Source organism: Salvelinus namaycush, unplaced genomic scaffold, assembly GCF_016432855.1.
Source record: "Salvelinus namaycush isolate Seneca unplaced genomic scaffold, SaNama_1.0 Scaffold239, whole genome shotgun sequence".
NCBI lineage: Eukaryota > Metazoa > Chordata > Actinopteri > Salmoniformes > Salmonidae > Salvelinus > Salvelinus namaycush.
Window position 1 is genome coordinate 155,818 of NW_024059219.1, and position 27,594 is coordinate 183,411.

Genomic DNA, 27,594 nt, shown 5'->3' on the forward strand with positions numbered 1-27,594 from the left:
TTCCCTTTTTGTAACACAGCTCATACAAAACCACACAACCTTACTCTATACCTGATATCTTTCATCTCATTTTATATTTTTTGACTAGCTCCGATGCTCTCCGCGGCTATTCATACCCTTCCAGTTTTTCCTCAACAAACTCTGAGCAGATGATGAGACATGTTAGATGTCCTCTCCATCATTCTGTTGTCCTGACGACACATTCTAATGTTACATGACAGACTGTGATGGTAGGCATTTTGTCTGAACAGAACATTGGGAGGGGTTTGAGGCAGTGACATGCCAAAGCAATTTAATGCAACCTAACCTGGTCTAAAGTATTGCACTATATATATATATATGTCATAGGGTTCCATTTGGGATACGCAAGCTGTCTTGTGACAGTCATTCATCAGTCTTAAGGCTTGGGGGTAGAAGCTGGAAACCCTGGTGCTGGACAGGTGCACTTGGCAGTCCACCTGGCAGTCCACCTGGCAGTCCACCAGGCAGTCCACCTGGCAGTCCACCAGGCAGTCCACCTGGCAGTCCACCTGGCAGTCCACCTGTGCCAGAGGGGTTCAGCACCTGGACAACACCAATGTGCAGCTGGGACAAAGCCATCCAACTACCAACACTGCTGCAGCAGAGTTTTGCGGCTCACGCATCGGCCTCCACAGCCACATCCCCAAGAGAAGCATTCATCATCATTGATATGGACAGAGAGAGTGTCCTCCCAGAGAGAGTGTCCTCCCAGAGAGAGTGTCCTCCCAGAGAGAGTGTCCTCCCAGAGAGAGTGTCCTCCCAGAGAGAGAACTGATGTCAGGAGAGGGGGATGAAGAAGGAGAGGAAGACGAGACACGATTGGGGTTTGTTGAAGCAGTTAACGACTCAGATACGTTCTGTTTGTTCTCTGTCTGTCTGTCTGTCTGTCTGGTCTGTCTGTCTGTCTGTCTGTCTGTCTGTCTGTCTGTCTGTCTGTCTGTCTGTCTGTCTGTCTGTCTGTCTGTCTGTCTGTCGTGCTGTCTGTCCGTCTGTCTGTCTGTCTGTCTGTCTGTCTGTCTGTCTGTCTGTCTGTCTCTTTCTAACTAGTCCTAATGGAATATGAATGTATTCATCCTAAACATGGTGTTAACTAGTCCTAATGGAATATGAATGTATTCATCCTAAACATGGTGTTAACTAGTCCTAATGGAATATGAAATGTATTCATCCTAAACATGGTGTTAACTAGTCCTAATGGAATATGAATGTATTCATCCTAAACATGGTGGTTAACTAGTCCTAATGGAATATGAATGTATTCATCCTAAACATGGTGTTAACTAGTCCTAGGATAGAATGTATTCATCCTAAACATGGTGTTAACTTAGTCCTAATGAATATGAATGTATTCATCCTAAACATGGTGTTAACTAGTCCTAATGGAATATGAATGTATTCATCCTAAACATGTGTGTTAACTAGTCCCTAATGGAATATGAATGTATTCATCCTAAAACATGGTGTTAACTAGTCCCTAATGGAATATGAACATGTAAATTCTTCATCCTAAACATGGTTGTTAACTAGTCCTAATGGAATATTGAATGTATTTCATCCTAAACATGGTGTTAACTAGTCCTAATGGAATATGAATGTATTCATCCTAAAACATGGTGTTAACTAGTCCTAATGGGAATATGAATGTATTCATCCTAAACATGGTGTTAACTAGTCCCTAATGGAATATGAATTTATTCATCCTAAACATGGTGTTAACTAGTCCTATGGAATATTGAATGTATTCATCCTAAACATGGTGTTAACTAGTCCTAATGGAATATGAATGTATTCATCCTAAACATGGTGTTAACTAGTCCTAATGGAATATGAATGTATTCATCCTAAACATGGTGTTAACTAGTCCTAATGGAATATGAATGTATTCATCCTAAACATGGTGTTAACTAGTCCTAATGGAATATGAATGTATTCATCCTAAACATGGTGTTAACTATCCTAATGGAATATGAATGTATTCATCCTAAACATGGTGTTAACTAGTCCTAATGGAATATGAATGTATTCATCCTAAACCATGGTGTTAACTAGTCCTAATGGAATATGAATGTATTCATCCTAACATGGTGTTAACTAGTCCTAATGGAATATGAATGTATTCATCCTAAACATGGTGTTAACTAGTCCTAATGGAATATGAATGTATTCATCCTAAACATGGTGTTAACTAGTCCTAATGGAATATGAATGTATTCATCCTAAACATGGTGTTAACTAGTCCTAATGGAATATGAATGTATTCATCCTAAACATGGTGTTAACTAGTCCTAATGGAATATGAATGTATTCATCCTAAACATGGTGTTAACTAGTCCTAATGGAATATGAATGTATTCATCCTAAACATGGTGTTAACTAGTCCTAATGGAATATGAATGTATTCATCCTAAACATGGTGTTAACTAGTCCTAATGGAATATGAATGTATTCATCCTAAACATGGTGTTAACTAGTCCTAATGGAATATGAATGTATTCATCCTAAACATGGTGTTAACTAGTCCTAATGGAATATGAATGTATTCATCCTAAACATGGTGTTAACTAGTCCTAATGGAATATGAATGTATTCATCCTAAACATGGTGTTAACTAGTCCTAATGGAATATGAATGTATTCATCCTAAACATGGTGTTAACTAGTCCTAATGGAATATGAATGTATTCATCCTAAACATGGTGTTAACTAGTCCTAATGGAATATGAATGTATTCATCCTAAACATGGTGTTAACTAGTCCTAATGGAATATGAATGTATTCATCCTAAACATGGTGTTAACTAGTCCTAATGGAATATGAATGTATTCATCCTAAACATGGTGTTAACTAGTCCTAATGGAATATGAATGTATTCATCCTAAACATGGTGTTAACTAGTCCTAATGGAATATGAATGTATTCATCCTAAACATGGTGTTAACTAGTCCTAATGGAATATGAATGTATTCATCCTAAACATTGTGTTAACTAGTCCTAAATGTTAAATATTCCCATTACAGCATCTCTCCTCTCTCCTCTGAAGAAGTGGTCTGAAGGGTGATAAATGGCTTGTCTCACTGGATGTCTTCATGTCTCAATCAACAACCCCTTTCTTTCCATTCCATTTCAATTTAAGGGGCTTTATGCATATGTTTACATTGCCAAAGCAAGTCAAAAAGATAAACAAAAGTGAAATAAACAATACAAATTTCAAATTAAACAGTACACTCACAAAAGTTCAAAAGGAATAGAGACATTTCAAATGTCATATTATATATATATACAGTGTTGTAACGATGTGCAAGTAGTTAAATTACAAAAGGGAAAATAAATCAACATAATTATGGGTTGTATTTACAATGCTGTTTGTTCTTCACTGGTTGACCTTTTCTTGTGGCAACAGGTCACACATCTTGCTGCTGTGATGGAACACTGTGGTATTTCACCCAGTAGATATGGGAGTTTATCATTATTGGCTTAGTTTTCTAATTCTTTGTGTATCTGTGTATTCTGAGGGAAATATGTGACTCTAGAATGGTCATACATTTGGCAGGAGGTTAGGAAGTGCAGCTCAGTTTCCACCTCATTTTGTGGGCAGTGAGCACATAGCCTGTCTTCTCTTGAGAGCCATGTCTGCCTACGGCGGCCTTTCTCAATAGCAAGGCAATGCTCACTGAATCTGTACATAGTCAAAGATTTCCTTAAATTTGGGTCAGTCACAGTGGTCAGGTATTCTGACACTGTGTAATCTCTGTTTAGGGCCAAATAGCATTCTAGTTTGCTCAATCTAGTTTTTCTTTCCAATGTGTCAAGTAATTATCTTTTTGTTTTCTCATGATTTGGTTGGGTCGAATTGTGTTGCTGTCCTGGGGCTCTGTGGGGTGTGTTTGTGTTTGTGAACAGAGCCCCAGGACCAGCTTGCTTAAAACTTCTTGTCAATATGGGGGCGCTGTTTCCCCATTGGAAAAAATCGTACCCAAATTAAACTGCCTCATACTCAATTCTAGATCGTACAATATGCATATTATTATTACTATTGGATAGAAAACACTCTCAAGTTTCTAAAACCGTTTGAATTATATCTGTGAGTAAAACAGAACTCATTTTGAAGCAAACTTCCTGATAGGAAGTGAAAAATCTGAAATCGAGGCTCTGTTCCAGGGGCTTCCTATTAATTGCCTGAAATCTATGGATATACATGCACTTCATACGCCTTCCACTAGATGTCAACAGGCAGTGAGAGGTGGAATGGGGTGTCTAGCTTGATCTGAGGTCGAACAACAGCTTTTGGAATGACGTGTCTGGAAATTTCATTGTCTTCGAAGGCGCGAGAAGGAACCCCAGATTGGCTTCTGAAAAGCTTTCGGTATACACGTTAGATATCTCCGGCTCTGATTTTATTTGATAGATGTGATAAAACATCATAAAGTAGTTTTTTTCAACCGAGTTGTATCAGTTTATTGAATGTTTATTGTGAGTTTTGGAATTTTCTTTTCTATGCGTCAGGTGAAGTTGGGCACGTTTGCGCCACATGGCTAGCTATGGTTGCTAATTCGACAGGAGAAGAGGACATTCTAAAACCAAACAACGATTATTCTGGACCAAGGACTCCTTGTACAAGATTCTGATGGAAGCTCAGCAAAAGTAGGAACCATTTATGATGTTATTTCGTATTTCTGTGGAAAATGTTTAGTCCTATTTTCCGCCCTTATTGCGGGCACTGTCTCGCTATAACGTAAGCTGTATGTCGTACTAAAGTTATTTTTAAAATCTAACACAGCGGTTGCATTAAGAACTAGTGTATCTTTCATTTGCTGTACAACATGTATTTTTTAGTAAAGTTTATGATGAGTTATTTGATTAGATTAGGTGACTGTCCAAAATATCTCCGGAGAATTTTGTGCATTTTGGCTACGTATTCACATTGTAAAACCACGATTTGTACCGCTAAATATGCACATTTTCGAACAAAACATATATGTATTGTGTAACATGATGTTATAGGACTGTCATCTGATGAAGTTTGTCAAGGTTAGTGAATAATTTTATATATTTTGCTGGTTTTTGCGATCGCTACCTTTTGCTGCTGATAAATGCGTTTGTGTGTTTGGCTATTGTGGTAAGCTAATATAATGCTATATTGTGTTTTCGCTGTAAAACACTTAAAAAATCGGAAATATTGGCTGGATTCACAAGATGCTTATCTTTCATTTGCTGTACACCATATATTTTTCATAAATGTTTTATGATGAGTATTTAGGTATTTCACGTTGCTCTCTGTAATTATTCTGGCTGCTTTGGTGATATTTTTGATGGTAGCTGCAATGTAAAACTATGATTTATACCTCAAAAATGCACATTTTCGAACAAAACATAGATTTATTGTATAACATGTTATAAGACTGTCATCTGATGAAGTTGTTTCTTGGTTAGTGACTAATTATATCTCTATTTGGTCGGTTTTGTGATAGCTACCTATGCGGTAAAAAAATGGTGAAAATATCTTTTGCTATTGTGGTTAGCTAATAGAAATACATATTGTGTTTTCGCTGTAAAACATTTTAAAAATCGGAAATGATGGCTGGATTCACAAGATGTGTATCTTTCATTTGGTGTCTTGGACTTGTGATTTCATGATATTTATATGCTAGTATTTACTTGTGGCGCTATGCTAGGCTATGCTAGTCAGCTTTTTACTGATGAGGATGCTCCCGGATCCGGGATGGTGATGAAGTAGAGGTTATTTAAGGGCCTCTTCTCCAGGTTCATCTCTCTGTAGGGGCTTTATGGAAGGTTTGGGAATCACTTCCTTTTAGGTGGTTGTAGAATTTAACGACTCGTTTCTGGATTTTGATAATTAGCAGGTATCGGCCTAATTCTTCTCTGTATGCATTAATTGGTGTTTTATGTTGTACTCTTTCCCTCCCTATCCTTCCCTTCCACTATATCTCCCTCTCTCTCTCTCTCTCTCTCTCTCTCTCTCTCTCTCTCTCTCTCTCTCTCTCTCTCTCTCTCTCTCTCTCTCTCTCTCTCTCTCTCTCTCTCTCTCTCTCTCTCTCTCGCTCTCTCTCTCTCTCTTCCCTCTCTCTCTCTCTCTCTCTCTTCCCTCCTCTCTCTCTCTCTCTTCCCTCCTCTCTCTCTCTCTTCCCTCCTCTCTCTCTCTTCCCTCCTCTCTCTCTCTCTCTCTCTCTCTCTTCCCTCCTCTCTCTCTCTTCCCTCCTCTCCTCTCTCTCTCTCTCTTCCCTCCTCTCCTCTTTCTCCCTCTCTCTCTCTCTTCCATCCTCTCTCTCTATTTCCTCCTCTCTCTCTCTCTCTTCCCTCCTCTCTCTCTTCCCTCCTCTCTCTCTCTTCCCTCCTCTCTCTCTTCCCTCCTCTCTCTCTCTTCCCTCCTCTCTCTCTCTTCCTTCCTCTCCTCTCTCTCCCTCTCTCTCTCTCTTCCCTCCTCTCTCTCTCTTCCCTCCTCCCCTCTCTCTCCCTCTCTCTCTCTCTTCCCTCCTCTCCTCTCTCTCTCTTCCCTCCTCTCCTCTCTCTCTCTCTCGTCCCTCCTCTCCTCTCTCTCTCTCTTCCCTCCTCTCCTCTCTCTCTCTCGTCCCTCCTCTCCTCTCTGTCTCTCGCTTCCCTTCTCTCCTCTCTCTCTCTCTCTGACCCTCTCATCCCTCCTTTCCTCTCTCTCCCTTGGTCGCTCTATCTCTCCCTCTCTCTATGTCTCTCTCTTGCTTGCTCTCTCCCTCTCTTTCAGCACTCTCCTTGACAGACAGGGAATGTAATATACAGGCTCTTATTTCACAGAGAAGGCTTTGAAAATGACAGGAGAGCCGGGAGAGTGAGAAAGAGAGTGAGAGCGAGAGAGAGATAATTCTCTTCCTCCAATTTGAGTCTCTTTGACTCAGAGTGATCAACTATTTACCAAATTGGCAGGTTTTAGTGTGGGGGAGAAAGATGGAGAGAAGAGAGAGCTCGTAACAGCTACCCTTCACAACAATCAGGCATCCATCAGGCATGACAGTTACGAGAAGGCAACGGGAAAAGAGACAGCTAAGAGGGTGAATAAAGAAGACCCACCAAGAGAGAAGAACCAGCTAAGAGAGAAGAACCAAATAAGAGAGAAGAACCAGCTAAGAGAGAAGAACCAGCTAAGAGGGTGAAGAGAGAAGAACCAGCTAAGAGGATAAAGAGAGAAGAACCAGCTAAGAGAGAAGAACCAGCTAGAGGATGAAGAGAGATGAACCAGCTAAGAGGGTGAAGAGAGAAGAACCAGCTAAGAGGGTGAAGAGAGAAGAACCAGCTAAGAGAGAAGAACCAGCTAGAGGATGAAGAGAGATGAACCAGCTAAGAGGGTAAAGAGAGAAGAACAAGCTAAGAGGGTGAAGAGAGAAGAACCAGCATAGAGGATTAAGAGAGATGAACCAGCTAAGAGGGTAAAGAGAGAAGAACAAGCTAAGAGGGTAAAGAGAGAAGAACAAGCATATAGGGTTAATAAAGAAGAACCAGCTAAGAGGGTAAAGAGAGAAGAACAAGCTAAGAGAGAAGAACCAGCTAAGAGGGAAGAACCAGCTAAGAGGGTGAAGAGAGAAGAACCAGCTAAGAGAGAAGAACCAGCTAAGAGGATGAAGAGAGAAGAACCAGCTAAGAGGGTAAAGAGAGAAGAACAAGCTAAGAGGGTAAAGAGAGAAGAACCAGCTAAGAGAGAAGAACCAGCTAAGAGGGAAGAACCAGCTAAGAGGGTGAAGAGAGAAGAACCAGCTAAGAGAGAAGAACCAGCTAAGAGGGTGAAGAGAGAAGAACAATCTAAGAGGGTGAAGAGAGAAGAACCAGCTAAGAGGATGAAGAGAGAAGAACCAGCTAAGAGGGAAGAACCAGCTAAGAGGGTGAAGAGAGAAGAACAAGCTAAGAGGGTAAAGAGAGAAGAACCAGCTAAGAGGGTAAAGAGAGAAGAACCAGCTAAGAGGATGAAGAGAGAAGAACCAGCTAAGAGGATGAAGAGAGAAGAACCAGCTAAGAGGGTGAAGAGAGAAGAACCAGCTAAGAGGGTGAAGAGAGAAGAACCAGCTAAGAATATGAAGAGAGAAGAACCAGCTAAGAGGGTGAAGAGAGAAGAACCAGCTAAGAGGGTTAATAAAGAAGAACCAGCTAAGAGGATGAAGAGAGAAGAACCAGCTAAGAGGGTAAAGAGAGAAGAACAAGCTAAGAGGGTAAAGAGAGAAGAACCAGCTAAGAGAGAAGAACCAGCTAAGAGGGAAGAACCAGCTAAGAGGGTGAAGAGAGAAGAACCAGCTAAGAGAGAAGAACCAGCTAAGAGGGTGAAGAGAGAAGAACAATCTAAGAGGGTGAAGAGAGAAGAACCAGCTAAGAGGATGAAGAGAGAAGAACCAGCTAAGAGGGAAGAACCAGCTAAGAGGGTGAAGAGAGAAGAACAAGCTAAGAGGGTAAAGAGAGAAGAACCAGCTAAGAGGGTAAAGAGAGAAGAACCAGCTAAGAGGATGAAGAGAGAAGAACCAGCTAAGAGGATGAAGAGAGAAGAACCAGCTAAGAGGGTGAAGAGAGAAGAACCAGCTAAGAGGGTGAAGAGAGAAGAACCAGCTAAGAATATGAAGAGAGAAGAACCAGCTAAGAGGGTGAAGAGAGAAGAACCAGCTAAGAGGGTGAAGAGAGAAGAACCAGCTAAGAGGGTGAAGAGAGAAGAACCAGCTAAGAGGGTGAAGAGAGAAGAACCAGCTAAGAGGATGAAGAGAGAAGAACCAGCTAAGAGGGTAAAGCGAGAATAACCAGCTAAGAGGGTGAAGAGAGAAGAACAAGCTAAGAGAGAAGAACCAGCTAAGAGGATGAAGAGAGAAGAACCAGCTAAGAGGATGACGAGAGAAGAACCAGCTAAGAGGATGACGAGAGAAGAACCAGCTAAGAGAGAAGAACCAGCTAAGAGAGAAGAACAAGCTAAGAGAGAAAAACAAGCTAAGAGGGTAAAGAGATAAGAACCAGCTAAGAGGGTGAAGAGAGAAGAACAAGCTAAGAGGGTGAAGAGATAAGAACCAGCTAAGAGGATGACGAGAGAAGAACCAGCTAAGAGAGAAGAACCAGCTAAGAGGATGAAGAGAGAAGGACAAGCTAAGAGGGTGAAGAGAGAAGAACCAGCTAAGAGGATGACGAGAGAAGAACCAGCTAAGAGGATGAAGAGAGAAGAACAAGCTAAGAGGATGAAGAGAGAAGAACAAGCTAAGAGGGTGAAGAGAGAAGAACCAGCTAAGAGGGTGAAGAGAGAAGAACCAGCTAAGAGGGTGAAGAGAGAAGAACCAGCTAAGAGGGTGAAGAGAGAAGAACCAGCTAAGAGGGTGAAGAGAGAAGAACCAGCTAAGAGGGTGAAGAGAGAAGAACCAGCTAAGAGGAGGAAGAGAGAAGAACCAGCTAAGAGTGTGAAGAGAGAAGAACCAGCCAAGAGGATGAAGAGAAGAACCAGCTAAGAGAGAAGAACCAGCTAAGAGGGTGAAGAGAAGAAGAACCAGCTAAGAGGATGAAGAGAGAAAAACCAGCTAAGAGGATGAACAGCAGCACTTCAAAGACATTCTCTTTATCTCAACAGAGCACTGAATACCAATATGGAAATGAAACCGAGGAAGGGAGAGGAGAGACAGATAGTGTCTGACAGGTGAACAGGACATTCTGTATGACTGACAGTGTAGCTGTGCTAATGAGGATTGAGCATGTTCATGTCAGAAACCTCCTCCTCTCCTCCTCTCAGCTGGTCAGTCTAGTCTAGTGAGGACACATCTCTCCAACTCATACACTTTCAGATGGCCTGGTGCTCTCTCAGTGTGAGTGCTTTAAGCTTTCAGTCTCATCGAGGGAGCATTAGCTGGCTGTGACAGGTCTTAATGCACACTTAATGACAGACACACTAGCTACATCTCCATTGTGTGTGGATGTGTTTGTGCAATACTTACTCCTGAGGTTAGATCCCCCCTGTCCTGGCATGCGTGGTGGCAGGGTGGCGTGATACGGTGGAGTGGTGGAGAACAGAATGTCATTGGGCAGCGCCTGGTCCAGCATGGAACTATGGGAGGAGGCGTAGGACGAGCCCCTCCTGTTGCTGCTACACACACTCTCGTCTGATAGGGTACGGTACAGGGAGCGCCGTGGTGATAGGCTGCCCGTCGCAGACATCTGGGGGGGGGGGGGGGACAGAACACGTCAACATTCACAACCAGAGCAGATGACCGTCAGTTCCTTCCTTTTAGCCTGATGCAGACCTCTAGTGCAATAGGAGACTGACTGAATCGTTCATTAATTTACAAAAGGATAGTCTAATAGGGTAGTCTAATAGGGTGGTCTAATAGGGTTGTCATGACGTTGGCCTGTGGGTAAGGTAAATACCTTTCTCCCTTCCCTCTCTCTCTGACTCTACTGAGGGACTCTTGAATAGCCTTTGTTAAACAGAGAGTCTGGGAACATCAAACAAGTGGAGGGAAAGGAACCATATTTCGGTAATAGAACCAGTTGAAAATATGCATTGGTGCTTAATGAATATGATTTCAGTTCGGTTGTCATCTGAGACATTATGACTGATGACAGGACGACCTGTATCTGGGAAAGTCTACACATTATAGTTATAAGATTCACATGGAGTTGTTGTGCAATTCAAATGTTTAAATATGAAACTATTTGTGAAAAGATTAAATGTAATTTTAGCTTCCAATTGAGAGATTTGGTTTTTCATAAGGTTAGGGTTCAATCAGTGGCCCGCCCCTGTGAAGAGACATGGGTTATAAACTATGAAACACACCCTTCTCCCTCCACTATATAAGCCCTTGACGAAAATGTAACCTCCTGTTCAGGGTATATTAGGACGACGGTCCGATGTCAGAAGGATTCAGATAATAACTACAGAACGAAGCCAACCTCAGCGTGAGCTGAGCGAATGGTATGAACTTTGAACTCTTATTCGCTACAGAAGTGATACCTCCTAGCCGTTGAGTTAGTAGTGGCCGCTGTAAACGTGGGCTAGGAGAGGACAGACAGAGTATCCCGTCTACCACACAACGACGACACTACAACGTATCCCGTTCACCACCAGAGACACTCTTCAAAGGACAAAGGACTCTGTTGGGCAACATGGCCTTACATCTACCACCAACCTATTGAAGCGCAGCTCAGAGAAAATATTTATTGCATTTTCCTTTTCCAAATGGGCGGTAATTTAGAATGCATAAGATTTGGTATTTACGATTGAGTAGCTGCCTACGGCCTGATAGAGACATCGCTTCTCCTTTTGTTCTTCAGTCTTCCTGCTCTTTCACTCAAACCCAACCCCCTTTTCTTTGTGTAACCTGCTGTCATATCTGTTCCGTCCGCTAGGGACGTTTTCCTTTATGACATCATTTGTAATCAAGGCATGATTTATTCTGTGTATATGTAATTCTGTGTGATTAGTTGGGTATTTAGTAAATAAATAATTAAACCAATTTGTATTGCTGATTCAACTTGTTAGCCAGGGTTCGTGAAGATAACCAAGAATTTACAACTTTCAGATGAGACTGAAATAAGGTGACGATTAATATTGACTGCTATTGATGTAAAATATTACTAGGTCTTTAAGAGTTTATTCGGAAGATAACAGCTCTATAAATATTATTTTGTGGTGCCCCGACTTTCTAGTTAATTACATTTACATGATTAGCTCAATCAGGTAATATTAATTACAGATAAAGGATTTTATAGAATAGCATGTCATATCACTTAATCCGGCATAGCCAAAGACACGACAGGGTAGTCTAATAGGGTAGTCTAATAGGGTAGTCTAATAGGGTAGTCTAATAGGGTAGTCTAATAGCTCGGTTAGGTGTGATAAATTCCCCAATTTGTGCCACAGTTTATACTACTGACAGATGCTGGGTCAGTCAGAGTTGAGTCCTATCCTATCTAACGGCCAAAAAAGGCTTGCAATGTATTCGATGCTTATTAAGACCTCTAAAGTTTTACATTTCTAACTCAATATCAAACAATGTGTCTTTAACCCTACATTATAATATAACTCAGCCCTGTGCTTCTGTTTAAGTGTTTACTAAATATCTTATTGATTTTGTGATCACCAAACATCATCAAACGCAAAATGTAAAGACATTTCACTAATCTGGCTGTTTTTCAACTTTGGGATTGACTAAATGTACTAAATGTATTACAATTGACTTTGAATTAACTGAATGATGAGGATGAAGAAGAGAATGATCTTCCTCCGTCTCGCGCACCAAAATAAATATACGTTTTTTTCTACTTTGTCAGAAGAAGCTGGAACATGTAACACACATATACAGTTTTTGTTCATCGACGTCTTTATGCTTTCGTTGATAAAATAATGATACAAAATACAAAATACAGATGTTTATTTTAACTACATCATTGAAGGCAGACCAGCAGAAAGATAAACATTCTCTGAAGGCAAAGAGACGGGCGACAGCTGATGCATTGGTCCAGAGCCACGCGGCATCGGCGGAAGACTGAGAATGACACGTTGAAGAGGGCGAGGAACGAGATGGAGTCACAATCCATGCCAGGCACACCTGTGAGCTCTGGAACTCCGCCTCCGACAGGCAGAGTCAACATACCTGGTGGGTTCTTCAGGTCGTCGGTTCACCCTGACATTTCTATTCCTCTTCTGACAACAGAATTTGACCAACTGCTCACCGGGCACAGCAAGGGCTACCTGGACCGTTATGCTGTTCTGCTCTTCCAAGGATGTGTAACCGAAGAGAGATACCACAGAAACAGAATACCAACTAGGATGGATCCCGAGGCAAATGTGGCTTACCAGTGAACCTCCGGTGTTCATCATTAATTAGTGTGTCTCAGAAGCTTCTGTCCATGACTGATGCTTACCAGTGAACCTCCGGTGTTCATCATTAATTAGTGTGTCTCAGAAGCTTCTGTCCATGACTGACGCAACCAGAAAAAGCATTAAAGACAGAGTTAATGATCTCTCCCTTATGTAAGGAATTAGGCACTTTACTATGTTTACTATGTAGGCTACAGTAAACATCTCATTGTCCTGTTTTTTTTGTCAGACTGCACAGTAGCCTAATAAACATCTGCATTTTAAATCAGTTATTTTTTCATCAAATTCAATAATATTTTGTACCACTGTAAATGCTGTGTATTTATTTTTAGAATATAGTTCTCGGTTTAGTGATGGACATGGCATTTTGAGAACATGTTTTCAACCACTTGTTTTTCCCAAGCAGGTTGTGAACTTGTCTCCACTCCGATAATGAGAATAAGGGTAAATGACTGTAATTAATACGTTCATTCAATACATTGTACTACAAAAGAGGAAATCCACCCATAATGGGCTATTAGCAGGACAATAGACTCTTGCCAAGACGGAGATCAAGGAGGAGGGTAGGAGGAGAATTGTATTTAATGACACTGAACAGTAGTCTAATAAACATATGCATTTTCAAATAGTAAAAAAAATATTCTAATTCAAAAATATATTTCTACCACTGTAGAAGCTGTGTTTTTGTTTGATGGCCATAAAAACAGATCAAAAAATTATAATACAAGTTTCACATTTTTGAATTAATTCCTGAATGTACACCAGTCTGGTTTCAGGCCTGGGCATAGCACAGTTTCAGCAGCTATGCTTTTAAATGATGTGTTAAATTGCTTAGAGTATAAAAATCATTGTGCTACCTTATTTATGAACCATTTTCGAGGCCTTTGACACTGTGACCATTCCCTAATAACTTAAAGCTGGTCCAAAATGGGCCTGGACCAGGCGTCTTAAAAGTGGTTTAAGAACTATATGACAGACAGGACTCAATGTGTGCTTTCAATGTAATGAAAGGTGTCCCTCAAGAGTCAATATTGGAACCTGTTCTCTTTAATATTTAAAATTATATAAAAAAGTATTGGTCTGTGAAAGCCTGTAACATTCACCTGTATGCAGACGACCCTATTATGCTATTACCCCTACAGGCTGATTTAGAGCTGGGATGTTGTTGCCTTGCAAAACGAAATATGTTGTTTTTCCAATTTTCTTACAAATATTTTCAAATGGATTACACATGCATTCATTGGTTCTATTGTCTATTGGGTTTTAAATATCTGGGCTTTTGAATTGACAACAATCATTTAAAAACATACAGATATAGATGTTCCTGCCAGCTCTGAACTATGGTGCCTTTATCAGAGTGCAGCAGCCACTGTTGCAATTCGTTCCAGTCATTGGCAGCAGAGAACTGGAAGGAAAGGCGGCCAAAGGAAGTGTTGGCTTTGGGGATGACCAGTGAAAAATACCTGCTGGAGCCGGTGCTACGGGTAGGTGTTGCTATGATGACAAGTGAGCTGAGATAAGGCGGGGCTTTACCTAGCAAAGACTTATAGATGACCAGGAGCCAGTGGGTTTGGTAATGAATATGTAGCGAGGGCCAGCCAACGAGAGCATACATGTCGCAGTGGTGGGTAGTATATGGGGCTTTGGTGACAAAACCAATGGCACTGTGATAGACTGCATCCAGTTTGCTGAGTAGAGTGTTGGAGGCTATTTTGTAGATGACATCGCTGAAGTCAAGGATTGGTAGGATAGTCAGTTTTACGAGGGTATGTTTGGCAGCACGAGTGAAGGAGGCTTTGTTGTGAAATAGGAAGCCAATTCTAGATTTAATTTTGGATTGGAGATTCTTAATGTAATGCAAAATCGAATCCCTAAGCTGACAAGGTAAACATCTGTTGTTCTGCCCCTGAACAAGGCAGGTAACCCACTGTTCCTAGGCCGTCATTAAAAATAAGAATTTGTTCTTAACCTCACCTCCGGATGAAAAGCGTGCTCAAAGTAAACGGCCTGCTACTCAGGCCCAGATACTTGGATATGCGTATAATTGGAAGATTTGGATGGAAAACACTCTAAAGTTTCTAAAACTGTTAAAATAATGTCTGTGAGTATAACAGAACTGATATGGCAGGCGAAAACCTGAGAAAAATCCATCCAGGAAGTGGGATTTTTTTATGTTTGTAATTTTCATTACCATTACAGTATCCATTGACTTAAGACTCAAATTGCACTTCCTATGGCTTCCACTAGATGTCATCAGTCTTTAGAAATAGTTTCAGGATTGTATTCTGAAGAATTAGGGAGTAAGACCACTTTGAGTGAGTGGACCCTGGGAAGTCGCCAGACCTGTTTCCTGCGCATGACCGAGAGCGAAATATTGAAATATGATTTTCATGCTTTTGTATGTCCTCAGATAATCGCATGGTTTGCTTTCGCCGTGAAGCCTTTTTGAAATCTGGCACGGCGGCTGGATTAACAAGAATTTAAGCTTTATTTTGATGAATAACAGATATATTTTCAAGAATGTTAAATATTTGAATTTAGTAAAAAAAAAAATCGCGCTCTGCAATTTCACTGGATGTTGGCCAGGTGGGACGCTACTGTTCCAGGTACCCATAAGAAGTTAACTGACTTGCCTAGTTAAATAAAGGTTAAAAAAAGTGAGTCTGGAAGGAGAGTTTACAGTCTAACCAGACATCTAGGTATTGGTAGTTGTCCACGTATTCTAAGTCAGAACCGTTCAGAGTAGTGATGTTAGTCGGGCTGGCGGGTATGGGCAGCAATCGGTTAAAGAGCATGCATTTAGTTTTACTAGCATTTAAAAGCAGTTGGAGGCCACGGAAGGAGTGTTGTATGGCATTGAAGCTCGTTTGGAGGTTTGCTAACACAGTGTCCAAAGAATAGCCAGATGTATACAGAATGGTGTCGTCTGCGTAGAGGTGGATCAGAGAATCACCAGCAGCAAGAGCGACATCATTCATATATACAGAGAAGAGAGTCGGCCCGAGAATTGAACCCTGTGGCACCCCCATAGATACTGCTAGAGGTCTGGACAACAGGCCCTCCGATTTGACACACTGAACTCTATCTGAGAAGTAGTTGGTGAACCAGGCAAGGCAGTCATTTGAGAAACCAAGGCTATTGAGTCTGCCGATAATAATGTGGTGAATGACAGTCGAAAGCCTTGGCCAGGTCAATGAATACGGCTGCACAGTAATGTCTCTTATCGATGGCGGTTATGATATTGTTTAGGACCTTGAGCGTGGCTGAGGTGCACCTGTGACCAGCTCAGAAACCAGATTGCATAGCGGAGAAGGTACGGTGGAATTCAAAATGGCCGGTGATCTGTTTGTTAACTTGGCTTTCGAAGACCTTAGAAAGGCAGGGTAGAATAGATATAGATCTGTAGCAGTTTGGGTCTAGAGTGTCTCCCCCTTTGAAGAGGGGGATGACCGCGGCAGCTTTCCAATCTTTGGGGATCTCAGACGATACGAAAGATGGGTTGAACAGGCTAGTAATAGGGGTTGAACAGACTGGTAATAGGGGTTGCAACAATTTTTGCAGATAATTTTAGAAAGAGAGGGTCCAGATTGTCCAGCCCAGCTGATTTGTATGGATCCAGATTTTGCAGCTCTTTCAGACCATCAGCTGTCTGGATTTGGGTGATATCGGTTTGTGGACTGGAGGCAGGGCATGAAAAGGATAACGAATCCAGTTGTTTGTGTCATCCATTTCTGGAAAGTACCTGCGTAATTGCGCACCCAACTCACTCAGGTGCATCGCTAAATCACATTTGACATTGTCCATAAGCTTGAGTTCATTTGCACACAAAAAAATCATACAATGATGGAAAGACCTGTGTGTTGTCATTGTTAATGCAGACAGAGAAGAGCTCCAACTTCTTAATCATAGCCTCAATTTTGTCCCACACATTAAATATAGTTGTAGAGAGTCCCTGTAATTCTAGATTCAGATCATTCAGGCGAGAAAAGACATCACCCAGACAGGCCAGTCGTGTGAGAGAAAACATCAACCAGACAGGCCAGTCGTGTGAGAGAAAACATCAACCAGACAGGCCAGTCGTGTGAGAGAAAACTTCACCCAGACAGGCCAGTCGTGTGAGAGAAAACATCACCCAAATAGGCCAGTCGTGTGAGAGAAAACATCACCCAGACAGGCCAGTCGTGTGAGAGAAAACATCACCCAAATAGGCCAGTCGTGTGAGAGAAAACATCACCCAGACAGGCCAGTCGTGTGAGAGAAAACATCACCCAGACAGGCCAGTCGTGTGAGAGAAAACATCACCCAGACAGGCCAGTCGTGTGAGAGAAAACATCACCCAGACAGGCCAGTCGTGTGAGAGAAAACATCACCCAGACAGGCCAGTCGTGTGAGAGAAAACATCACCCAAATAGGCCAGTCGTGTGAGAGAAAACATCACCCAAATAGGCCAGTCGTGTGAGAGAAAAAATCACCCAGACAGGCCAGTCGTGTGAGAGAAAACATCACCCAGACAGGCCAGTCGTGTGAGAGAAAACATCACCCAGACAGGCCAGTCGTGTGAGAGAAAACATCACCCAGACAGGCCAGTCGTGTGAGAGAAAACATCACCCAGATAGGCCAGTCGTGTGAGAAACTCGTCATCATGCAAGAGAAAATCAGTAAAGAAAACTATAAGCTCGTCTCTCAATTAAAAGAAACGTATCAATACTTTTCCCCTTGATAACCAGCGCACTTCTGTATGTTGTAAAAGGGTTACATGGTCGCTGCCCATGTCATTGCATAGTGCAGAAAATACACGAGAGTTCAGGGGCTTTGCTTTAACAAAGTTAATAATTTTCACTGTACTGTCCAAAATGTCTTTCAAGCTGTCAGGCATTCCCTTGGCAGCAAGAGCCTCTCTGTGGATGCTGTAGTGTACCCAAGTGGTGTCAGGAACAACTGCTTGCACGTGCGTTACGACTCCACAATGTCTCCCTGTCATGGCTATTGACCCATCAGTACAGATGCCAACATAAGCAGCAGCTACGTTTGGCTACATACGGACCGTTAGTGGAATTCCCGCGAGAGAGAAACAGTGAAACGAAAAAACCTCACCCAAATGTATAGCCCCGTTGGAAAATATAAATGGATTGTTTGAAAATGTGAATTAAAATGTATTTTTGTGATTCACATGTTTATTTGGCGTACCCCAGTTTGTGAATACCTGTTTATAGAGTCCAATCCATGATGGTAAATGCCCATTTTAATACATTGCAAACGGACATGTATATTTGTACATTTCCAATGTATTTAATGAGGGATTTACCATCACCAAATGGACAGGCTGAAATCAACACCAACGAGCGATTGAGAGGAACCACTATCACTACTAGGCCGTCCCGAGTTCAACGAGCCAGACAACTTGGCATTTCAGCAATATATAACAGAATGTCCAATTCGTGATGGTAAATGCCCATTGTAATGTATTGCTTATGGACAGTGTCCAATACACATAATGCATTGCCAGTCTTAACATGTTATACTGCAGTTGGACAGTGTCCATTGCCAATATATTGCAATTGGACAGTGTCCATTACAAATATGCTATATTGTCAGTGTGAACATGCTCTTCTGCAAGTTGACAGTGTCCATTGCATATCCATAAGGAGTTCCCATTACGAAATGGACATGCTGAATCAACATCAATGAGAAATTCTGACTTCCTATGACTTCCTATGATCAAACATAACACATAGGCCTTCTAGGTTGATTCAGGGCTAAACATAGTGATATGTATCATTTGTTCAGTGTATAGGTAAACCATCTCACCTTCCTGCGTCCGTCCTCCCCTGGGCCACTCTCCTCCAGCATCATCTTTAGATACTCTTCTTTAGACAGCTTCTCCAGGGCCTTGGCCTCTCTCTCCCTCTCTGCTGCCTGGTGACACGCTGCCTCCTGGAGGTACAACTGCCTGCAAGAGACACACAGAACAGAACAGAGAGTCTGGTCAGAGACCAGCCAGGAGAACCCTGTCTAAGGGACAGGAGGAGTGGGAGAGGGGATGAGGGAGTGTAGGAAGGCCTTTTGACAACCCAGCTTTGGTCAAAGAGAAAAAGGATCAGAGAGGTAGCCAAGCTGTTTATACAAAACTGTTGGTCAGTACCAATCAAGGCCTTCAGGGGCAGCAACAGGCAATATCTTAGCATGGCAACGCCACCAGGTGCTTTTCTGAATCATGCTGAAGATATTTGTCAGTGGGAGGAGGGGTGTGGGATTAGGAAAGGGAGAAATGCATGCTGTGAAGGAAGAAGCCAAGCTCTGGTTAAGTGAGGGTGCAACCGGGAGTAGGGAGGGACAAAAAGGTTTTATTACACAGAGACAAAGAAAGAGGGGGAACACTATTTTATTGTGGTTACAGTACAATAGAGAGGTAAAGAAACACAGAAACATGCAGGCAGCAGGAGCAGACAGAGAGGTCAGACCACAGGCTTGGAGTCAGACCACAGGGTTAGAGTCAGACCACAGGGTTAGAGTCAGACCACAGGGTTAGAGTCAGACCACAGGGTTAGAGTCAGACCACAGGGTTAGAGTCAGACCACAGGCTTGGAGTCAGACCACAGGGTTGGGGTCAGACCACAGGGTTAGAGTCAGACCACAGGGTTAGAGTCAGACCACAGGGTTGGAGTCAGACCACAGGGTTGGAGTCAGACCACCGGGTTAGAGTCAGACCACAGGGTTAGAGTCAGACCACAGGCTGGGAGTCAGACCACATGGTTGGAGTCAGACCACAGGGTTGGAGTCAGACCACAGGGTTGGAGTCAGACAACAGGCTGGGAGTCAGACAACAGGCTGGGAGTCAGACAACAGGCTGGGAGTCAGACCACAGGGTTGGAGTCAGACCACAGGGTTAGAGTCAGACCACAGGGTTGGAGTCAGACCACAGGGTTGGAGTCAGACCACATGGTTGGAGTCAGACCACAGGGTTGGAGTCAGACCACAGGCTGGGAGTCAGACCACAGGGTTGGAGTCAGACCACAGTCAGGAGACAAGTTAAGAGCGTCTGGTTAACCACAAGGTCAAGGGTCAGACCACGAGGAGGAGGAGGACAGGGAGGAGGTGATAGAGGAGGAGGAGGACAGGGGGGAGGTGATAGAGGAGGAGGAGGACAGGGAGGAGGTGATAGCGGAGGAGGAGGACAGGGAGGAGGTGATAGAGGAGGAGGAGGACAGGGAGGAGGTGATAGAGGAGGAGGAGGACAGGGAGGAGGTGATAGAGGACAGGGAGGAGGTGATAGAGGAGGAGGAGGACAGGGAGGAGGTGATAGAGGAGGAGGAGGACAGGGAGGAGGTGATAGAGGAGGAGGAGGACAGGGAGGAGGTGATAGAGGACAGGGAGGAGGTGATAGAGGAGGAGGAGGACAGGGAGGAGGTGATAGAGGAGGAGGAGGACAGAGAGGGGGTGAAAGAGGTCATGGGGGGAGGTGGTTGAGGAGGAGGACAGGGAGGAGGTGATAGAGGAGGAGGAGGACAGGGAGGAGGTGATAGAGGAGGAGGAGGACAGGGAGGAGGTGATAGAGGACAGGGGGGAGGTGATAGAGGAGGAGGAGGACAGGGAGGAGGTGATAGAGGAGGAGGAGGACAGGGAGGAGGTGATAGAGGACAGGGGGGAGGTGATAGAGGAGGAGGAGGACAGGGAGGAGGTGATAGAGGAGGAGGAGGACAGGGAGGAGGTGATAGAGGAGGAGGAGGACAGGGAGGAGGTGATAGAGGAGGAGGAGGACAGGGAGGAGGTGATAGAGGAGGAGGAGGACAGGGAGGAGGTGATAGAGGAGGAGGAGGACAGGGAGGAGGTGATAGAGGAGGAGGAGGACAGGGAGGAGGTGATAGAGGACAGGGAGGAGGACAGGGAGGAGGTGATAGAGGAGGAGGAGGACAGGGAGGAGGTGATAGAGGACAGGAAGGAGGTGATAGAGGAGGAGGAGGAGGACAGGGTGGAGGTGATAGAGGAGGAGGAGGACAGGGAGGAGGTGATAGAGGAGGAGGAGGACATGGAGGAGGTGATAGAGGAGGAGGAGGACAGAGAGGGGGTGAAGGAGGTCATGGGGGGAGGTGGTTGAGGAGGAGGACAGGGAGGAGGTGATAGAGGAGGAGGACAGGGAGGAGGCGATAGAGGAGGTGGAGGACAGGGAGGAGGTGATAGAGGAGGAGGAGGACAGGGAGGAGGTGATAGAGGTCAGGAAGGAGGAGATAGAGGAGGAGATAGAGGAGGAGGAGGACAGGAAGGAGGTGATAGAGGACATGGAGGAGGTGATAGAGGACATGGAGGAGGTGATAGAGGAGGAGATAGAGGAGGACAGGGAGGAGGTGATAGATGACAGGGAGGAGGTGATAGAGGACAGGGAGGAGGTGATAGAGGACATGGAGGAGGTGATAGAGGAGGAGATAGAGGAGGACAGGGAGGAGGTGATAGATGACAGGGAGGAGGTGATAGATGACAGGGAGGAGGTGATAGATGACAGGGAGGAGGTGATAGATGACAGGGAGGAGGTGATAGAGGACATGGAGGAGGTGATAGAGGACAGGGAGGAGGTGATAGAGGACAGGGAGGAGGTGATAGAGGAGGAGGAGGTGATAGAGGACAGGGAGGAGGTGATAGAGGACAGGGAGGAGGTGATAGATGACAGGGAGGAGGTGATAGAGGACATGGAGGAGGTGATAGAGGACATGGATGAGGTGATAGAGGACATGGAGGAGGTGATAGAGGACATGGAGGAGGTGATAGAGGAGGAGGAGGTGATAGAGGAGGAGGAGGTGATAGAGGAGGAGGAGGTGATAGAGGACAGGGAGGAGGTGATAGAGGACAGGGAGGAGGTGATAGATGACAGGGAGGAGGTGATAGATGACAGGGAGGAGGTGATAGAGGACATGGAGGAGGTGATAGAGGACATGGAGGAGGTGATAGAGGACATGGAGGAGGTGATAGAGGACATGGAGGAGGTGATAGAGGAGGAGGAGGTGATAGAGGACAGGAAGGAGGTGATAGAGGAGGAGGAGGAGGACAGGGTGGAGGTGATAGAGGAGGAGGAGGACATGGAGGAGGTGATAGAGGAGGAGGAGGACAGGGAGGAGGTGATAGAGGACAGGGAGGAGGTGATAGAGGAGGAGGAGGTGATAGAGGAGGAGGAGGACAGGGAGGAGGTGATAGAGGAGGAGGAGGTGATAGAGGTCAGGAAGGAGGTGATAGATGACAGGGAGGAGGTGATAGAGGACATGGAGGAGGTGATAGATGACAGGGAGGAGGTGATAGAGGAGGTGATAGAGGACAGGGAGGAGGTGATAGAGGAGGAGGAGGTGATAGAGGAGGAGGAGGTGATAGAGGAGGAGGAGGTGATAGAGGAGGTGATAGAGGAGGTGATAGAGGACAGGGAGGAGGTGATAGAGGACATGGAGGAGGTGATAGAGGAGCAGGAGGTGATAGAGGAGGAGGAGGTGATAGAGGACAGGGAGGAGGGATAGATAGAGGACAGGGAGGAGGGATAGATAGAGGACAGGGAGGAGGGATAGATAGAGGACAGGGAGGAGGGATAGATAGAGGACAGGGAGGAGGGATAGATAGAGGACAGGGAGGAGGGGATAGAGGAGGAGGAGGTGATAGAGGAGGAGATAGAGGAGGACAGGGAGGAGGTGATAGAGGACAGGAAGGAGGTGATAGAGGACATGGAGGAGGTGATAGAGGAGGACAGGAAGGAGGTGATAGAGGACAGGGAGGAGGTGATAGAGGAGGACAGGAAGGAGGTGATAGAGGACATGGAGGAGGTGATAGAGGACATGGAGGAGGTGATAGAGGAGGAGGAGGTGATAGAGGACAGGAAGGAGGTGATAGAGGAGGAGGAGGAGGACAGGGTGGAGGTGATAGAGGAGGAGGAGGACAGGGAGGAGGTGATAGAGGACAGGGAGGAGGTGATAGAGGAGGAGGAGGACAGGGAGGAGGTGATAGAGGACAGGGAGGAGGTGATAGAGGAGGAGGAGGACAGGGAGGAGGTGATAGAGGACAGGGAGGAGGTGATAGAGGAGGAGGAGGACAGGGAGGAGGTGATAGAGGAGGAGGAGGTGATAGAGGAGGAGGAGGACAGGGAGGAGGTGATAGAGGACAGGGAGGAGGTGATAGAGGAGGAGGAGGACAGGGAGGAGGTGATAGAGGACAGGGAGGAGGTGATAGAGGAGGAGGAGGACAGGGAGGAGGTGATAGAGGAGGAGGAGGTGATAGAGGAGGAGGAGGACAGGGAGGAGGTGATAGAGGACAGGGAGGAGGTGATAGAGGAGGAGGAGGACAGGGAGGAGGTGATAGAGGACAGGGAGGAGGTGATAGAGGAGAAGGAGGACAGGGAGGAGGTGATAGAGGAGGAGGAGGAGGACAGGGGACATGGAGGAGGTGATAGAGGAGGAGGAGGTGATAGAGGACAGGAAGGAGGTGATGGAGGAGGAGGAGGACAGGGTGGAGGTGATAGAGGAGGAGGAGGACAGGGAGGAGGTGATAGAGGAGGAGGAGGACAGGGAGGAGGTGATAGAGGACAGGGAGGAGGTGATAGAGGAGGAGGAGGTGATAGAGGAGGAGGAGGACAGGGAGGAGGTGATAGAGGAGGAGGAGGTGATAGAGGTCAGGAAGGAGGTGATAGATGACAGGGAGGAGGTGATAGAGGACATGGAGGAGGTGATAGAGGAGGTGATAGAGGACAGGGAGGAGGTGATAGAGGAGGAGGAGGTGATAGAGGAGGAGGAGGTGATAGAGGAGGAGGAGGTGATAGAGGAGGTGATAGAGGAGGTGATAGAGGACAGGGAGGAGGTGATAGAGGACATGGAGGAGGTGATAGAGGAGCAGGAGGTGATAGAGGAGGAGGAGGTGATAGAGGAGGAGGAGGTGATAGAGGACAGGGAGGAGGTGATAGAGGACATGGAGGAGGTGATAGAGGACAGGGAGGAGGTGATAGAGGACAGGGAGGAGGTGATAGAGGAGGAGGAGGTGATAGAGGAGGAGGAGGTGATAGAGGAGGAGGAGGTGATAGAGGAGGAGATAGAGGAGGACAGGGAGGAGGTGATAGAGGACAGGAAGGAGGTGATAGAGGACATGGAGGAGGTGATAGAGGAGGACAGGAAGGAGGTGATAGAGGACAGGGAGGAGGTGATAGAGGAGGACAGGAAGGAGGTGATAGAGGACATGGAGGAGATGATAGAGGACATGGAGGAGGTGATAGAGGAGGAGGAGGTGATAGAGGACAGGAAGGAGGTGATAGAGGAGGAGGAGGAGGACAGGGTGGAGGTGATAGAGGAGGAGGAGGACAGGGAGGAGGTGATAGAGGACAGGGAGGAGGTGATAGAGGAGGAGGAGGACAGGGAGGAGGTGAAAGAGGACAGGGAGGAGGTGATAGAGGAGGAGGAGGACAGGGAGGAGGTGATAGAGGACAGGGAGGAGGTGATAGAGGAGGAGGAGGACAGGGAGGAGGTGATAGAGGAGGAGGAGGTGATAGAGGAGGAGGAGGACAGGGAGGAGGTGATAGAGGACAGGGAGGAGGTGATAGAGGAGGAGGAGGACAGGGAGGAGGTGATAGAGGACAGGGAGGAGGTGATAGAGGAGGAGGAGGACAGGGAGGAGGTGATAGAGGAGGAGGAGGTGATAGAGGAGGAGGAGGACAGGGAGGAGGTGATAGAGGACAGGGAGGAGGTGATAGAGGAGGAGGAGGACAGGGAGGAGGTGATAGAGGACAGGGAGGAGGTGATAGAGGAGAAGGAGGACAGGGAGGAGGTGATAGAGGAGGAGGAGGAGGACAGGGTGGAGGTAATAGAGGAGGAGGAGGACAGGGAGGAGGTGATAGAGGACAGGGAGGAGGTGATAGAGGAGGAGGAGGACAGGGAGGAGATGATAGAGGAGGAGGACAGTGATAACACTGGCTGGTGTGTCCCTGATGGGTTGACAGCATGTTATGCCGGTGTTGAGGGGGAAATGCATGAGGTAGAGGGGGAGTGAGGGGTAGGGGAGAGTGAGGGGGAGGGGAGAGTGAGGGGGAAGATTTAGGAAGAGTGAAGGGGAAGGTAGAGGGGGGGTGAGGGTGAAGGTAGAGGGTGTGTGGGGGGAAGATAGAGGGGGAGTGAGGGTGAAGGTAGAGGGGGAGTGAGGGTGAAGGTAGAGGGTGTGTGGGGGGAAGATAGGGGGGGAAGGTTTGAGGAAAATGAAGGGGAAGGTAGAGGGGGAGTGAGGGGAAAGGGGAGAGTGAGGGTGACGGGAGGGGGGGACGGTTTGAGGAAAATGAAGGGGAAGGTAAAGGGGGAGTGAGGGGGAAAGGGGAGAGTGAGGGTGACGGGAGGGGGGGAAGGTTTGAGGAAAATGAAGGGGAAGGTAAAGGGGGAGTGAGGGGGAAGTCAGAGGGGGATGGGGGGGAAAAGGGAGAGTGAGGGGAAAGGTTTACGGAGAGTGAGGGGGTAGGTAGAGGGGGAGTGAGGGGTAAGGTTTAGGAAGAGTGAGGGGGAAGGTAGAGGGGGAGTGAGGGGGAAGGTAGAGGGGGAGTGAGGGGGAAAAGGGACAGTGAGGGGGAAGTCAGAGGGAGAGTGAGGGGAAAGGTTTAGGAAGAGTGAGGGGGAAGGTAGAGGGGGAGTGAGGGGGAAGGTAGAGGGGGAGTGAGGGGGAAGTCAGAGGGGGAGTGAGGGGGAAGGTAGAAGGGGAGTGAGGGGGAAGGGAGAGTGAGGGGGGAGTCAAAGGGGGAGTGAGGGGGAAAAGGGAGAGTGAGGGGTAAGGTAGAGGGGGAGTGGGGGGGAGGGAGAGTGAGGGGGGAGTCAGAGGGGGAGTGAGGGTGAAGGGAGAGTGAGGGGGAAGGTAGAGGGGGAGTGAGGGGGGATGTCAGAGGGGGAGTGAGGGGGAAAAGGGAGAGTGAGGGGTAAGTCAGAAGTGGAGTGAGGGGGAAAAGGGAGAGTGAGGGGTAAGTCAGAAGGGGAGTGAGGGGGAAAAGGGAGAGTGAGGGGTAAGTCAGAAGGGGAGTGAGGGGGAAAAGGGAGAGTGAGGGGTAAGTCAGAAGGGGAGTGAGGGGGAAAGGGAGAGTGAGGGGGAAGGTTTAGGAAGAGTGATGGGAAAGGTTTAGGGAGAGTGAGGGGGAAGGTAGAGGGGGAGTGAGGGGGAAGGGAGAGTGAGGGGTAAGTCAGAGGGGGAGTGAGGGGGAAGGTAGAGGAGGAGTGAGGGGGAAAAGGGAGAGTGAGGGGGAAGGTAGAGGGGGAGTGAGGGGGAAGGTAGAGGGGGAGTGAGTGGTGGGGAGGGAGGGCCCGGAGGATCAGTGGAAGGTGGGTGGGCTTAAACCTGCCATGGAGAGAGGAGTGGGTTGAAGGAGAGAGGAGAGGATGGGGGGAAAGTGGAGGAAAGTGGATGGACTTTAACCTGCCTTGGAGAGAGGAGTGGGCTGAAGGAGAGAGGAGAGGATGGGGGGAAAGTGGATGGACTTTAACCTGACATGGAGAGAGGAGTGGGTTGAAGGAGAGAGGAGAGGATGGGGGGAAAGTGGATGGACTTTAACCTGCCATGGAGAGAGGAGTGGGTTGAAGGAGAGAGGAGAGGATGGGGGGAAAGTGGATGGACTTTAACCTGCCATGGAGAGAGGAGTGGAAGGAGACTGAGAGTGAACAGTGGAGGGCATTAAACCTGTAATGAGGGTAGATAGACTGGAAGACAGGAGTGGGCGTTGGCAGTCACATACTGGGGAGACGGTGTACAGGGGGCTTGTACCTGGAGCGCTCAGACAGCGTTTTAAGGAGGAAAGATAACAAGCCCTCTGCTCCTCTGCACCCAGCAGCATTAATACAACAAGCAGCAGAAAGCAGATTAATGGAACCAGGTGTTGGTCAACGGTTGTAACATAGTTAGCTGAATACAGTACTAAAGAAACACTTAGAGGGGGAAAGGAAGGCGTCACAGAGAGTTAGACAATACCTGTGGACAACATGAGGACATGTATCAGGAGGTTGGTTACAGACGAACAATATAAAACCATATGAGACCCTATTTCCTTCTTAGTGCACTACAGAACTAGTGTACTACAGAACTTTAGACCAGGGCCCATAGGGCATTAGGGATGCACGCTACATAGACAAACAGTTGGAGAAAGTAACTGCGTTAGAGGCTGTTTGATGGCCTGAAGAGGACTGCAGAGCCATGCTATCAACCACACAGCTCCAACTGGTGTCTTTCACAGACAATCTTCCATTACCGGAGCTGGAGAACGAGGACGTGGAGGAGGGGGAACCTCTGGCTCGTACGCCCGATCACACACACAATGACCCTCTGTCTATTCTCATCTCTACCTTTACACTACAGCGATGTACAATAACTAATCATTTACCTACCATTTAACATACCATACCAACCACACAACTCCATTATGGCCTGAACCTACTGAACCTACCAGTAGCTTATAATGAGGCAGGAATCCTAGATGTGCTTTTGGAGTCAGACCCTGCTGGCTACTGTAGACCCTGCTGACTACTGTAGACCCTGCTGGCTACTGTAGACCCTGCTGACTACTGTAGACCCTGCTGGCTACTGTAGACCCTGCTGGCTACTGTAGACCCTGCTGACTACTGTAGACCCTGCTGGCTACTGTAGACCCTGCTGACTACTGTAGACCCTGCTGACTACTGTAGACCCTGCTGGCTACTGTAGACCCTGCTGACTACTGTAGACCCTGCTGGCTACTGTAGACCCTGCTGGCTACTGTAGACCCTGCTGACTACTGTAGACCCTGCT

The 27,594-nt window shown here is 46.2% G+C and overlaps 1 protein-coding gene across 1 annotated transcript in view; it reads right to left on the reverse strand.

Moving 5' to 3' along the window:
* Positions 1-27,594, reverse strand: part of LOC120038776 (signal-induced proliferation-associated 1-like protein 2) — a gene marked incomplete at its 5' end in the record, with an annotated part of 116,966 nt that overhangs the window by 965 nt on the left and 88,407 nt on the right. Inside the window, 3 exons of the mRNA XM_038984420.1 lie at positions 366-542; positions 9,915-10,172; positions 18,646-18,787. Of these exons, the coding sequence (XP_038840348.1) occupies positions 366-542; positions 9,915-10,172; positions 18,646-18,787 (577 nt within the window). The remainder of the gene's footprint in view (positions 1-365; positions 543-9,914; positions 10,173-18,645; positions 18,788-27,594) is intronic.